Source organism: Mus caroli, chromosome 17, assembly GCF_900094665.2.
Source record: "Mus caroli chromosome 17, CAROLI_EIJ_v1.1, whole genome shotgun sequence".
Taxonomy (NCBI): Eukaryota; Metazoa; Chordata; class Mammalia; order Rodentia; family Muridae; genus Mus; species Mus caroli.
The window spans coordinates 11,107,681-11,119,950 of record NC_034586.1 but is presented as its reverse complement, the minus strand read 5'-3'; the positions used below and the strand labels follow the sequence as shown (position 1 = coordinate 11,119,950).

Sequence of the window (12,270 nt, the reverse complement as noted above, 5' to 3'; positions counted from 1 at the left end):
CCTATGAGGTACTGGTTTCCACATTACAGGTTTACAGGTACCCTTGGGTGAACACTTCCCACCTTAGGAAACTGTTTCTACAAATGTTCTCAACCTAGCCTTCTCCTTCACCACTCAGGCACCCAGGCAGCTCTCTATCTACACCTCTCAACTGTCTGCTCATCTATCAGTGCAGATGCCCCCTATGGAAAAAAGAAAAAAAACCTTTCCTACTGGTGCAGGTTAAAAAAGGAAAATGAAAGAAAAGAGAAAAAAAAGAAAAGCCTTTTAACACACCATAGGCTGTCATCTTGGAAACTGGTGCTTTCTCCCTCGTACTTCTTTTTTTCTTTTAAATTCCAATGTTGTGGCTTGAACAATGGAGCCCACAGGCTCATATATTTGGATGTTTAGTCACTAGAGAACGGAATTGTTTAAGAATGAAGGATTAAGAAGTGTGGCTTTGGGCTGGTGAGATGGCTCAGTGGGTAAGAGCACCCGACTGCTCTTCCGAAGGTCCAGAGTTCAAGTCCCAGCAACCACATGGTGGCTCACAACCATCCGTAACGAGATCTGGCGCCCTCTTCTGGAGTGTCTGAAGACAGCTACAGTGTACTTACGTATAATAAATAAATAAATCTTAAAAAAAAAGAAGTGTGGCTTTGTTGTGTTGCTGAGTCAGACTCTGAAACCACAAAAGCCCACTCCAGGCAGTGTGTCTCTGCCTGCTGCCTTCAGCTCAGAAAGTAAGGCACTCAGTTACTGCTCTAGCACTATGCCTAGCTGGGTCTGGCCATGGTGTCCATGGGCTAACCCTCTAAAACTGTAAGTGAGCCCCCAACAAGCAAATGCTTTCTTTTATAAGAGTTGCTTTGGTTGTGATGGTTCACAGCAATACAACAGTAACTAAGACACATGGTGATAGAATCAAGTCTTTGAGCTTGCTAGGCAGTGCTCTACCACAAGCCATACAGGTCCTGCAGGTTCTGTATTAGAAAAGCCATCTGTGGCCATTCCACCCAGAACACACTTGATCTTAGTGATGGTTTGTATATGCTTGGGCCAGTGAGTGGCACTATTAAGAGGTGTGGTCTTGTTGGAGTAGGTGTGCCACTGTGGGTGTGGGCTTAAGACCCCCATCCTATGTCTGGAAGCGAGTCTTCCACTAGCAGGCTTCAGATGAAGATGTAGAACTCTCAGATCCTCCTACACCCCATGCCTAGGACTAGATACTGCCATGTTCTCTTCTTGATGTTAACCTCTGAACCTGTAAGCCAGTCTCAAATATATATATATATATTGTCCTTTATAAGATTTGTCTTGGTCATGGTGTCTGTTCACAGCAATAAAACCCTAAGACAGAAGTTAGTAACAGGAGTTGGGCATTGCTGTGATAGGCCTGACCATGTTTTTGTTTGGAGGAATGTGGATTTTTGGGACTTTGGAAAGCAGTGCAATGCTTTAAGTTGGGCTCAATGGGCTCTCCTAGTAGGAATATGGAAGACTTAGTTGCTGAGTATGATTTGAGCTGTGCAGATCTGGCCCAAGTGGTTTCAGTGGAGAATGTCAGAATGTGGCCTAGAGACTGTTTCTGTGGTATTTTGGTGAAGAATGGAGCTACTTTTTACCCTTGTCTAAAGAGTCTACCTGAGTCTAAAGTAAAGAGATTTGTATTTGATTTCTTGGACAAAGAAAGTCTTAAAGAGGCTCAACAGAGACTTTGTTCTCTGGCTAAGTCTCATGAAGAACGTTTTGAACAAGTGTAGCAAGCTTAGAAAGGAAAAATATAAAATATATGGTTCAAGTATTAAAGAGGCACCAGGAAGTGAAATGGAACTGAATCCTATGTTCTGGGAAATAACAGGTTAAGGGATTTGGGGGCAAGAGCCTACCCCACTAAATTTAGATCCAGGCATGGTGGTACACACCTTTAATCCCAGGAGACAAAGCCAAACAGATCTCTGAGTTCAGGGCCAGCCTGGGACAAAGCAGATTCTAGCTTAAAAAAAAAAAAAAAAGCTTAAATGCAGGCTTGATGGTACATGCCTTTAATTTCAGCATTACAGGAGACAGAGCCATGTAGATTTCGGAGTTCAAGGTCAATCTACAGAGCCAGTTCCAGGAAAGCCAAGCTTAGGCTGAGAGGGAGTCTGAAAACAGGAAGCTGGTAATAAGGGGGCCATGTTCCAGCCCCAGCAAGCAGTAGAACACGGCAGCGTTGGCCACGTGGCTTTGGCTTTAGAGTGAAAAATAGAAGGGACTACTGGGATAATTGATGCTGGTTAGCTTCAGCTAAGAAATTAGTGGTAATTAAGAGACCAGCATCACTGAGGCGAATCTTCTGGAAAGTGTTTTCTGAGAGCATAAAGAAACTGTGTTCAAGAGATAGCCAAGGTTGTACCTCGTCCTGCAGCTGTACTTGTTAATGTGTTAAGAGTCTCCCAGATGGCACTGGTTTTGAAGGCATGAAGGAGTCAAGAAGAGCCGCTGAGGCTTGGCACTGTGAGAAGCCATAGAAGGTCATTGGTGAAGGTGCAGCCTCAGTTGCAGCTGACAGCCCAGGACTGAAGGGGTCATGCAAAGGAGTTGAAGCTTGGCACTATAAAGAGAACCTTGCTATTGGTGAAGCCTAGTTGCATCAGAAGACCCAGTTTATTGTAGACACCGGCATCATGGGTTGATCACCAAGAATAGATCAACCTGAGCTTAGAGTGCTACAGAGGGCAGTGCTGGAGAAGTGATACTAGCCCTTTGAAGGAGTCCAGAAGATTATGTATGGATTCCAGACATTGAAGTTGCCTTGGAGACCCCAAGATGTCTGAGATGCCAGAGTCATCGGCATCTGTTGAGGAAAGCTGCTAATAGGGAGTGGAACCAACCCAGAAGAAAGAAGTTTTTTGTAGTCAACAAAGATGAAAAAGGACTTGGAGATCTGAAGACCGCTTTGGCATCAGATATGGAGATGCAGTTTGGAGTTTGCCCAGCTTGCTTCCTGTCTTGATTTGGGGATTACAGTTAAGTGACTGGATGGATTTCAGAAGAAACGTTGAACAATGAACTTTTAACATTGTTGAGACTGCTATAGAGTATCAGGACTTTGGAAGTTAGACTAAATGTACTTTTTAATTATGCTATGGCTAGATATGGCCCCCATAAACTAATGTGTTTGTATAGGCCTATGGGGGCCAGGGAGTGGAATGTGATGGTTTATATATGCTTGGGCCAGGGAGTGGCACTAGACCCTCATCCTATCTGTCTGGAAGAGAGTCTTCAGATGACGATGTAGAACATTCAGCTCTATGTGTACCATGCCTGCCTACATGTTGCCATGCTCCCACCTTGATGATAATGGACCTCTGAACCTGTAAGCCAGTCCCAAATATATGTTGCCCTTTATAAGACTCGCCTTGGTCATGGTATCTGCTTACAGCAATAAAACCCTAACTAATCAATCTTGTCTATCAAAAAACCTTAAAAGTTATACAGAAGTAGGAAAACATGTAAAAAACTTTTTGTACTTATAGCCAGCAATTATTACTGACCCATCTTTTACCCCCATCCCAACTCTTCCACAGCATTACTGAAGTAGATACCACAAGTATGTCACTAGGTATGCTTCAGGATCTAAATGGGATATTCTGTTTGCCAACTTCATGCTGGGTGTTCACTACAATGTGAGTGTATATAAACTTAGTTTATTATATGGATTTCTACATTTAGAGGGCCACATATATAGTAGGTATTTAATAAAATACAAGTTACAGAACTGAGGACACAGCTTAGTGGACAGCTCTTCCCTAGAGTGGTTAGGGTCCTAGGTTGAAACTCCAATACTGAGCCGGGCATGGTGGCGCACNCCTTTAATCCCAGCACTCGGGAGGCAGAGGCAGGCGGATTTCTGAGTTCGAGGCCAGCCTGGTCTACAAAGTGAGCTCCAGGACAGCCAGAGCTATAAAGAGAAACCCTGTCTCGTAAAAACAAACAAAAAAACAAAACAAAAAAAACAAAACAAAAAAAAAAACTCCAATACTGCAAAAACAAGAAAATCAAACAAAATGAAAACATCCCAGAATAAACTTTTTCCATGCACTTAACATTCAAGATACATAGGATACATACTCATTTTGTTGATATCTAGAAACAAGCACAATATAAATTTTCTCACCAACATTTAGGAAACATTTTCTGTTTATCTCATACAGTATGGAATGCATGAAAATGGGTCTGACCTTGGGATTATATTCAGCATTTCTTGCACGAAGTGCAATGGTCTTTAGGTCAAGTTTACAGCCAAGATTCACGGTGGATACAATATTTCTGCAAGAAATTTGAAAACATGATTACTGAAAATACATAACTTTTACAAAGGACTTGGAGATCTGAAAAAGGACTTGGAGATCTGAAGACCGCTTTGGCATCAGATATCGAGATGCAGTTTGGAGTTTGCCCAGCTTGCTTCCTGTCTTGATGTCTTTAGGTAAAATTTACAAAGGCAATGTCTTTAGGTAAAATTTACAACCAAGATTTTCTATGAATACAGTATTTCTGCAAGAAATTTGAAAAGAAAATATGGTTAAGATTAATTGATAATTCATTGTTTTTTCACCAAGCTTTAATTTAAAAAAACATAATAAAACTCTGCTGACTTTAGTCTAAAAAGTGCTCCATACTAGATATTCTCACTTATACTCAAAATGTCCTATGAGGTGGTAACTACTCCTCCCATAGTCAGACAAACCAGCTGAGCCTCTAGGGAATGTACTATCGTTGGCTTGGGATGCACATGATAACTAGCCAGCTTAGCCAAACTAGCGAATTTCATGCTAGTGACAAATCCCATCTTAAAAACCAGGGTGGGAAGCCAGGCAGTGGTGGCGCACGCCTTTAATCCCGAGGCAGAGGCAGGCGAATTTCTGAGTTCGAGGCCAGCCTGGTCTACAGAGTGAGTTCCAGGCTAGCCAGAGCTATACCTGTCTCGAAAAACAAAAACAAACAAACAAAAAAAAATTAAAATTAAAAAATAAAAACCAGGGTGGGTAGTGTCCTGAGAAAGAACACTTCAGACTCTCTACTGACACACAGAGGGTGCATGTACACACACACAAACATCACCATTTTCCACCCAGGTCTAAAGGACTGTTTCATGACACTATATCCTGCTCTTCAAGTTGTCTATGAAATACTTTGTTTTCCATCTTGAGACCAGGTTTTTCTTTGTAGCCCTGGCCATACTGGAACTTGCTCTGTAGACCAGGTTGTCCTAGAACACACAGAGATCTGCCTGCCTATGCTTCTTCAGTGCTGGGATTAAAGGCGTGTGCTTCCACCACCTGGCCTAGAACTTTTAATAAAAACCGAAACATAGCAAACTCAACCTTTTCTGTAGTTTTCTAGGTCTTTCAAAGTAGACAGACCTGAAATGAACAATGCCATCAAATGCAATTAATAGACCATCAACTGTTACACAAGAACTCCAGACAACCAGCTCTAGTTCATTGTTGCTCCCTGCTCTCTTTTCACTCTCTACAAAGAATACTTTTGAAATCTAGTGACTCAAAGTCTTGCTCAACAGCAAGGCAACACGGTGGGAGGCTTAGGCAGGAGTATTCTCAAGAATTCAAAGCAGCTAACTTATATTCCATAGACAGCACCACCCTAGCCAGCTTTATCAAGTGAGACAGTCTCAAATATACCCCCAAAAATTTAATTTAAAAATTAAATTTTGCCGGGCGTGGTGGCACACGCCTTTAATCCCAGCACTCGGGAGGCAGAGGCAGGAGGATTTCTGAGTTCGAGGCCAGCCTGGTCTACAAAGTGAGTTCCAGGACAGCCAGGGCTATACAGAGAAACCCTGTCTCAAAAAACCAAAAAAAAAAAAAATTAAATTTTACTGGACTAGTTTTCTCTAGTACATAATCAGAAAGTGAGGTAGATCAAATGTTTTCAATTTTCCAATATCTATTTCCCCCCAACCTAGGAAATACTAAGAAAAAATTCTTGTTTTACTTAAAAATGGGTTTGACTCAGCATGCCCATACGTGAACTGAATTTTCAGGTACACTTTGGTGCGCCTGTCACAAATTTAGTCATGCAAATAATAAATGTGTTATTTTAGAAAGTTAAATATTGGGAAGGGGATAACATTTGGAATGTAGATAATAAAATAATAAATTTTTTAAAAAAAGAAAGTTAAATATTTACCTGAATTCTTTATAAGGCTGCTGCACTGACACCTAATAAGGAATGTTTTTAGATAATGGAAACAGTAATGTGGTTGATTGCATGCTCTGTGGATATGGAAATAAGTGTATGTCCTAAGCTGGCTCTCATAAATGACTTTAATCAGAAGTATGAACCTGAACGCCTGTGGACGTCAAGCAGGCGTGAAGAAATAGTTTACAGCAGTACAAACAACAGGAGTGCTTATAGGGCTCTTCTCCTTAAACTCAAAAGTCACCTTAACATTGTATACAGCCAAGGTCGAATCAGGCTATGCCACGTAGCTTAAAAATGAGGTGGCAGGGCTTACAAATGACGGTATGTATGCAGAAAGCTAAGTGTAATAGGAAACAACGCTGAAAGTAGGAAGGTGGAGTTACTAAACACAAAACCCAAATAGTGTTGTCTGCAAAGAACCCTTTAATCAGCCTTTAAGCTTTCTTAAAGTAAAGCTGTATTCTTGTTACTAAGTGGTATCTGGACAGTTTGGGCTGTTTGAGGAAGAAAAAAGCCTAAACCTCCCACCTTTTTACATGTGGGAAATACTTTACTTAGGCAGAAAAATTCATCAAGACAAGAACTGCTATCCCTACTCTGAGAGTGACATAGATCTCCAAAGATATAAATACAGCCCTCACAGCCAAAACTGAAGAGAATCCTGGACCCCTAAGACCTGTGCTGATACTCTGGTCAAAGCTGTGATCCAACTGGCCAGTGACTCAGCCAATTAGCTACAAGGAAATGTCCCAGTATCAATGAAGCTCAGGTTGCGTTTCTGTGGCCCAAATACACAAACACAAGCAACTCCATTTCTAAGGGAAAGTCTCTGCTCAGAGTACTGACCCACTCTGTAGCTTCAATTCCTACAAGAACAGATAAAGTCACAGTATAACAGAATTACCACTGGGCCACTTCCTTAAGTAAATCCAGTGTCTGGATGCAAACAGTACAATAACACTGAGCGCCTCCTTTGGTGCAGAGACATAGGGCAGGGGACGGAGGACAAGGAACACAACAGAAAACCCATGAATACATACGCGCACACACTCACTGTTACGCACAGGGGCTTGGGGTGGTGAGAGAGGTACTCACTGAAGCTGCGGTACAATCCCAGAGCTCTCAGAAGCTGGTGTGGCAGGAGTGATAGGGGTCATAGGAGTCATTGGTGAAGGGTACAAGGGGGTGGTGCCTGGCAACGGTGCAGTGGTCAGAGTTTGAGAATGGAAGAGTTGTGGGGTCTGGCCTGAGGCGCCCTGTGTGGGTTGCTGAGATGTTGATTGCTGTACGGAGGCTGCTGCAGTTGCTACTGCCTGCTGTTGTTGCTGCTGCTGCTGCTGTTGCTGCTGCTGCTGCTGTCTTTGTTGCTCTTCCAAAATAGAGAGACTGTTGGTGTTCTGAATAGGCTGTGGAGTAAGTCCTGTGCCGTAAGGCATCATTGGACTGAAGATGGGAATTCCAGGAGTCATGGCGCCCTGTGGAAAGCAAAGAGAGCAATGATTAAGATACTAATGGTGGGTAATTTAAGATTTTCCCTAGTGAAACCCAAGTAAAGTAAAAAGACTAATGTTTTCTGAATATAATAGGTCATTAAATACTAGGGAAGAATTTGTATTCTGAGATGCACCACTATCTTCTGTAGTACCGACCACAGCAGATGAGCACTTAGGATTTGAAAATGTTATTTATGATATGCAAGAAAGATGTTTAGCCTCTCATGCATATCTAGACCATAAAGAAAAAAGCCTATGTCCCTATTTAAAGTACTGCCCAGTACCCAGGCATGGTGGCAAGACTTTAATCCTAGCTCTGGAGGCAGAGGCAAGTGGATCTCTGTGAGTTTGAAGCTAGCCTGATTTACAACGCAAGTTTGAGGGATGTTGTTACATAGAGAAACCCTGTCTCAACCCCACCCCTACCCACAAAGTACTTTTTAATATATGACGATTATCCACTGACTAAGCACGTGTCAATTTTGGACGACGGATCACATGGATGACGGATGACAGACTCATGGATGCCTCTATCATACTATTTAATAAAAAGTAATTTATTCTACTAAAAACAAAAATCAACAAAGCTTGTAAAATACTGTCAACTGCCTTTTCTATAATGCTTCTATGTCTTACATAGATTTAATTATAATTTAACATTTTATTTATAAAAATAAAGTAGATCTAGTTATTTATGTGGAGGCAGAGGAACGCTGGAGATGGTCAAATGTATATGGAATTGGTAACAATCTAGGTCTAATTCTATTGCAAACACATACACACATATGTGCACATGCATACACACATATGTGCACATGCATACACACATATGTGCACATGCATACACACATATGTGCACATGCATACACACATATGTGCACATGTTTAACATCAAACTAATGTTTAATTTTGAAAGCAGATTTGGTAGTAATCAGGATAGGAAAGTGACTGCAACAGGAGCAATACATTTATTTATTGCAGTAAATAAGATAAATGTTCTACAGCTCATATAAATGGAACAGTCTTCTAAATAAATTAGGTTCCAACTAAGCTTCCCAAACAAAAGAGCATCATAGCTATCTAACTCAGAAATCTTCACAAAGTAAAACAAGCTTAAAAAACTTAAAAATCCACGTTCACTGCTGCATGATAAATGTCACTGTCTTTTGCTTTCTCTTAAAGGGAATATCAGCCCTCTCTGCCTCTCCCTCTTGCTCTATTACCTGTGGGGAGGCCAAGCCCTGAGCATAAGGTGGAAGGCTGTTGTTCTGGTCCATGATTCTCCCTTTCTTCAGTACTCAGATCTTCCCTAGAGCATCCTCTGAATATCTCCTTAGAAACGTCTTCAATGTTCTGGGTTATCTTCACACACCATGAAATAGTGATGCTGCTTGGAAAAATATGTTTTAAGTTTAATAGATGGACATAGGTTTCATGTTCACACAAAACAAACACCGAACTATTTTGGAGTGTGTGTGTAAATACATACACACACACACACACACAAACACATGAATATACATATCTTTTACTCTCAAAGCCTAGTGACTCATGTAAAATCACCAACAAAGACAAAAACTTTGTTGCTGTGTGCTTAAATATTCTAATAGTACTGAAAATTAAGGTGTCAAGACCAGTAATAAAAACTATTGGAGAAAGGGCTGGCAAGAAATGGTGCAGCAGGTAAAGGTGTTTGCTGCTAACCCTAATAATGTGCATTTACCCAAATGGTGAAAGGAGAGAACAGACTCTCACAAGCTGATTCCTCACATAAATGTAATTCATTTTTATGTGTGAATATTTTGTATACATATATGCCTGTACATCACTTTCATGCCTTGGTGCCTGCAGAGGCCAGAAGAGAGGGTCAGATGCCCTGGCATTGAGCTACCATGGGGTCATATGTATCCTTAAAATAAACACGGTCTTTGGATGTACAACTGGTAACTTTGAAACCTGTGTGTTCTTTGAGAATTTAGACAATAAATGTTTATATTAAGATCAAATTGTAGCCAGGCAGTGGTGGCCTTTAATCTCAGCACTAGGGAGGCAGAGTCAGGCAGATTTCTGAGTTCAAGGCCAGCCTGGTCTACAGAGTGAGTTCCAGGAAGGCCAGAGCTATACAGAGAAACCCTGTCTCAAAAAAACAAAAACAAAACCAAAAATCAAATTTAGGGTGTGAGAGATGGCTCCAACCTGGTTCTCTAGAAGAGTTGGCAGTGCTCGTAACCTCTGAGCCATCTCTCACAGCATCAGGGGCCAGCCCTTTGTACAACCTTCACCCTCACTTCCCATCCCCCACCCCCAGCAAAGGACTTGGGGTTGGGGGAAAGAATTCCTAAGCAAACTATACTGTTAGAAGAAGAGAACACTTATCAGACATGATTTGCACAGTCTATTAGGTCAATTCTTGATTTTAAATATGCTGCTCAGTTTTATACCATTCACAATACCTCAAGCATAAAGCGCCATAAATATTGAACTGGACACAATATGCTTTAGGTAGTTGTTTTTTTTGTGTTTCAATTAAAGGCAGACTAAACAATAGATGAAACATTATCTCATCAGAACATATTAATGAAAACTATGCCTAGAACTGGGTTTCTTTAGTCCTCATCTCTTTGGAGGTCATGGACATGGAGTATGAATAAGGATTAAGAGACTATGAAATGTGTTGTTTTTCCTTTGTAATGGTAGGAGTGAGAGAACCCAGATCCTCCTAAATGGTAGGCAAATGTCCACCCTCAATTTTTTAAAGATACTTTAAAAAAAAAAATCAGTTCAGTTCATGTCGACAGTAACTTGCTCAGAGATGCCATAAGAACTGAATGAATCAACACTCCAGATACAATGATAAAGAGGATACAGTCCTTATCAAACAGTTCAATACAAAAAATATGCCAAGACCGATAAATATTTAGCAAGCACTAAAACTGCAGGCATTTACTAAGCAAGACAAAATGTTGAAAAGCTGAAACCTAGGACAGGAGTTGGCATTTGTGCTCATGAATGGATGTCATGGAAGAGAAAATACAAACTAAAGTCAAGGGGCTAGAGAGCTGTTCTGCAATTAAGAGCACTGTTGCTCTTCAGAGGGACTGAGTTTGATTATCTCAGCACCCACATGGCTACTCACAACTAGCTGTAAATCCAGTCCTGGGGAGTCCAATGCTCTCTTTAGTCTTCCATGGGCCCGGACAAGCATGTGGTGCACATATAGACAGATAAGCAAAACATTCACATATGTAAATCTTTTAAAAAGTTAAGAAAGACATAACTAAAGTCAAGTACCCTTCTGAGAGGCCAGAACTCGCACAAAGCAGGGGCAATGTAACACAGGTCTAGCAAAAGGAACAAAACGACACAAATCAGCACTATGGGCACAGCACAAATCACAGAAGGGAAAGTGGGGGACAAAGCCTTGGAAGAGCATGCAATGTGTGACAGGCTCAGTATGTAAAGTTACTACAAAAGATGGCAAAGCAGCTGTAGGTGGGGTTGCATAATTCAGAGTGTAAGATGTCATTACACAGGCAACGGAAACAGTTAAGGATTTTAAGGTGCAGTTTGAGTATCTCCTGTGTCAAAGAGCAGATAAATCTGAGAAAATTGAAGACTGAAAATTCAATTTAAATCACTGCTTTGGTTGAGAAAAAAAAAAGTTGGATTTCATGTCCAAAGTATAACCAGATATTTATCCAGATCACTTTCTGCAAACGAAGTTTACTGAACGCTTGCTTATACAGACTGGGGAATTTGTAGTACGCTTCACAGAAGTCATCTCACACCTGCAGACGATATAAACCACCTTTTCTCATCTGCAATCTTAAAATCGCAATAATCGCGGCACAAACTTATTTTTAGGCTGTTTTCTGGGTTTTCATCTTTTGGAAACTGAGTATTTGGGAAACCGATTCCGCACAGTCTTCAAGGGTCTGCCTCATCCGGTCCGGCATCTTTTCCCAGAGAAGCCCACCCGGAGTTTTGGAAAACCACCTTAACTTGAGGCTAAAGACCGACAGCGTGTAAATAAAGCAGCATACGTTTTTATGTTAATCTCGATTAGCTTGACTCTCAGGCTTCTGGCGAGATGCTGAGTCTCGAGAACCGCTTCCTAACAGAATTATTCCTACTGGGGACAAAACGGGCGGCTGCAGGCCTGGGTAAAACTCTCCCACCGGGGGAAGCGGCTGAGACGTGCGGTGCGCGGGGCTGTCCGGTGCCAGCCCCTCGGAGACGCTCACCCTTGGTACTGGGTTTCAGGACCCCGCCGAGGCGATGGTCCAGAGACTGGTACTCGCGGAGCCGCCGCAGCGCGCGCGGAGGACCGTTCCCAGCCCGGCCGCGCGCCCACTCGCGTCTCCTCCGGCAAACTCCGGGGACCCGCTGCAGAAGTCGCCTTTGTTAAGGCCTCCAAGCAGAGAAAAGGATGAAAGGACCGTTACCTGGGCACTGCGGAGAAAATGACGCGACCGCAGAAACCTAGCCAAACCGCCAGCAGATACCCGCCACCGCTACCGGACTCGACCCACCGAACGCCTGACGCACATCTGATGCCGTCACTTCCGCCAGTTGCGCTCTT

General features: G+C 42.1%; 1 protein-coding gene across 3 annotated transcripts in view; it reads right to left on the bottom strand.

Annotated features, from left to right (window-relative positions):
* Tbp (TATA-box binding protein) overlaps positions 1–12,270 on the bottom strand; it is a 19,464-nt gene extending 7,194 nt beyond the window's left edge. The window contains exons 1-4 of one of the 3 annotated variants that reach the window (XM_021149749.1): positions 12,134–12,270; positions 8,912–9,075; positions 7,291–7,670; positions 4,209–4,296 (exon numbers count right to left, since the gene is read on the bottom strand). In XM_021149749.1, coding sequence (XP_021005408.1) covers positions 4,209–4,296; positions 7,291–7,670; positions 8,912–8,965 — 522 coding nt within the window. In that variant the 5' untranslated portion in view covers positions 8,966–9,075; positions 12,134–12,270. Of the gene's footprint in view, positions 1–4,208; positions 4,297–7,290; positions 7,671–8,911; positions 9,076–11,731; positions 12,076–12,133 lie in introns of those variants that run through there. The other 2 variants (XM_029471240.1, XM_021149750.2) reach the window with 2 other exon arrangements.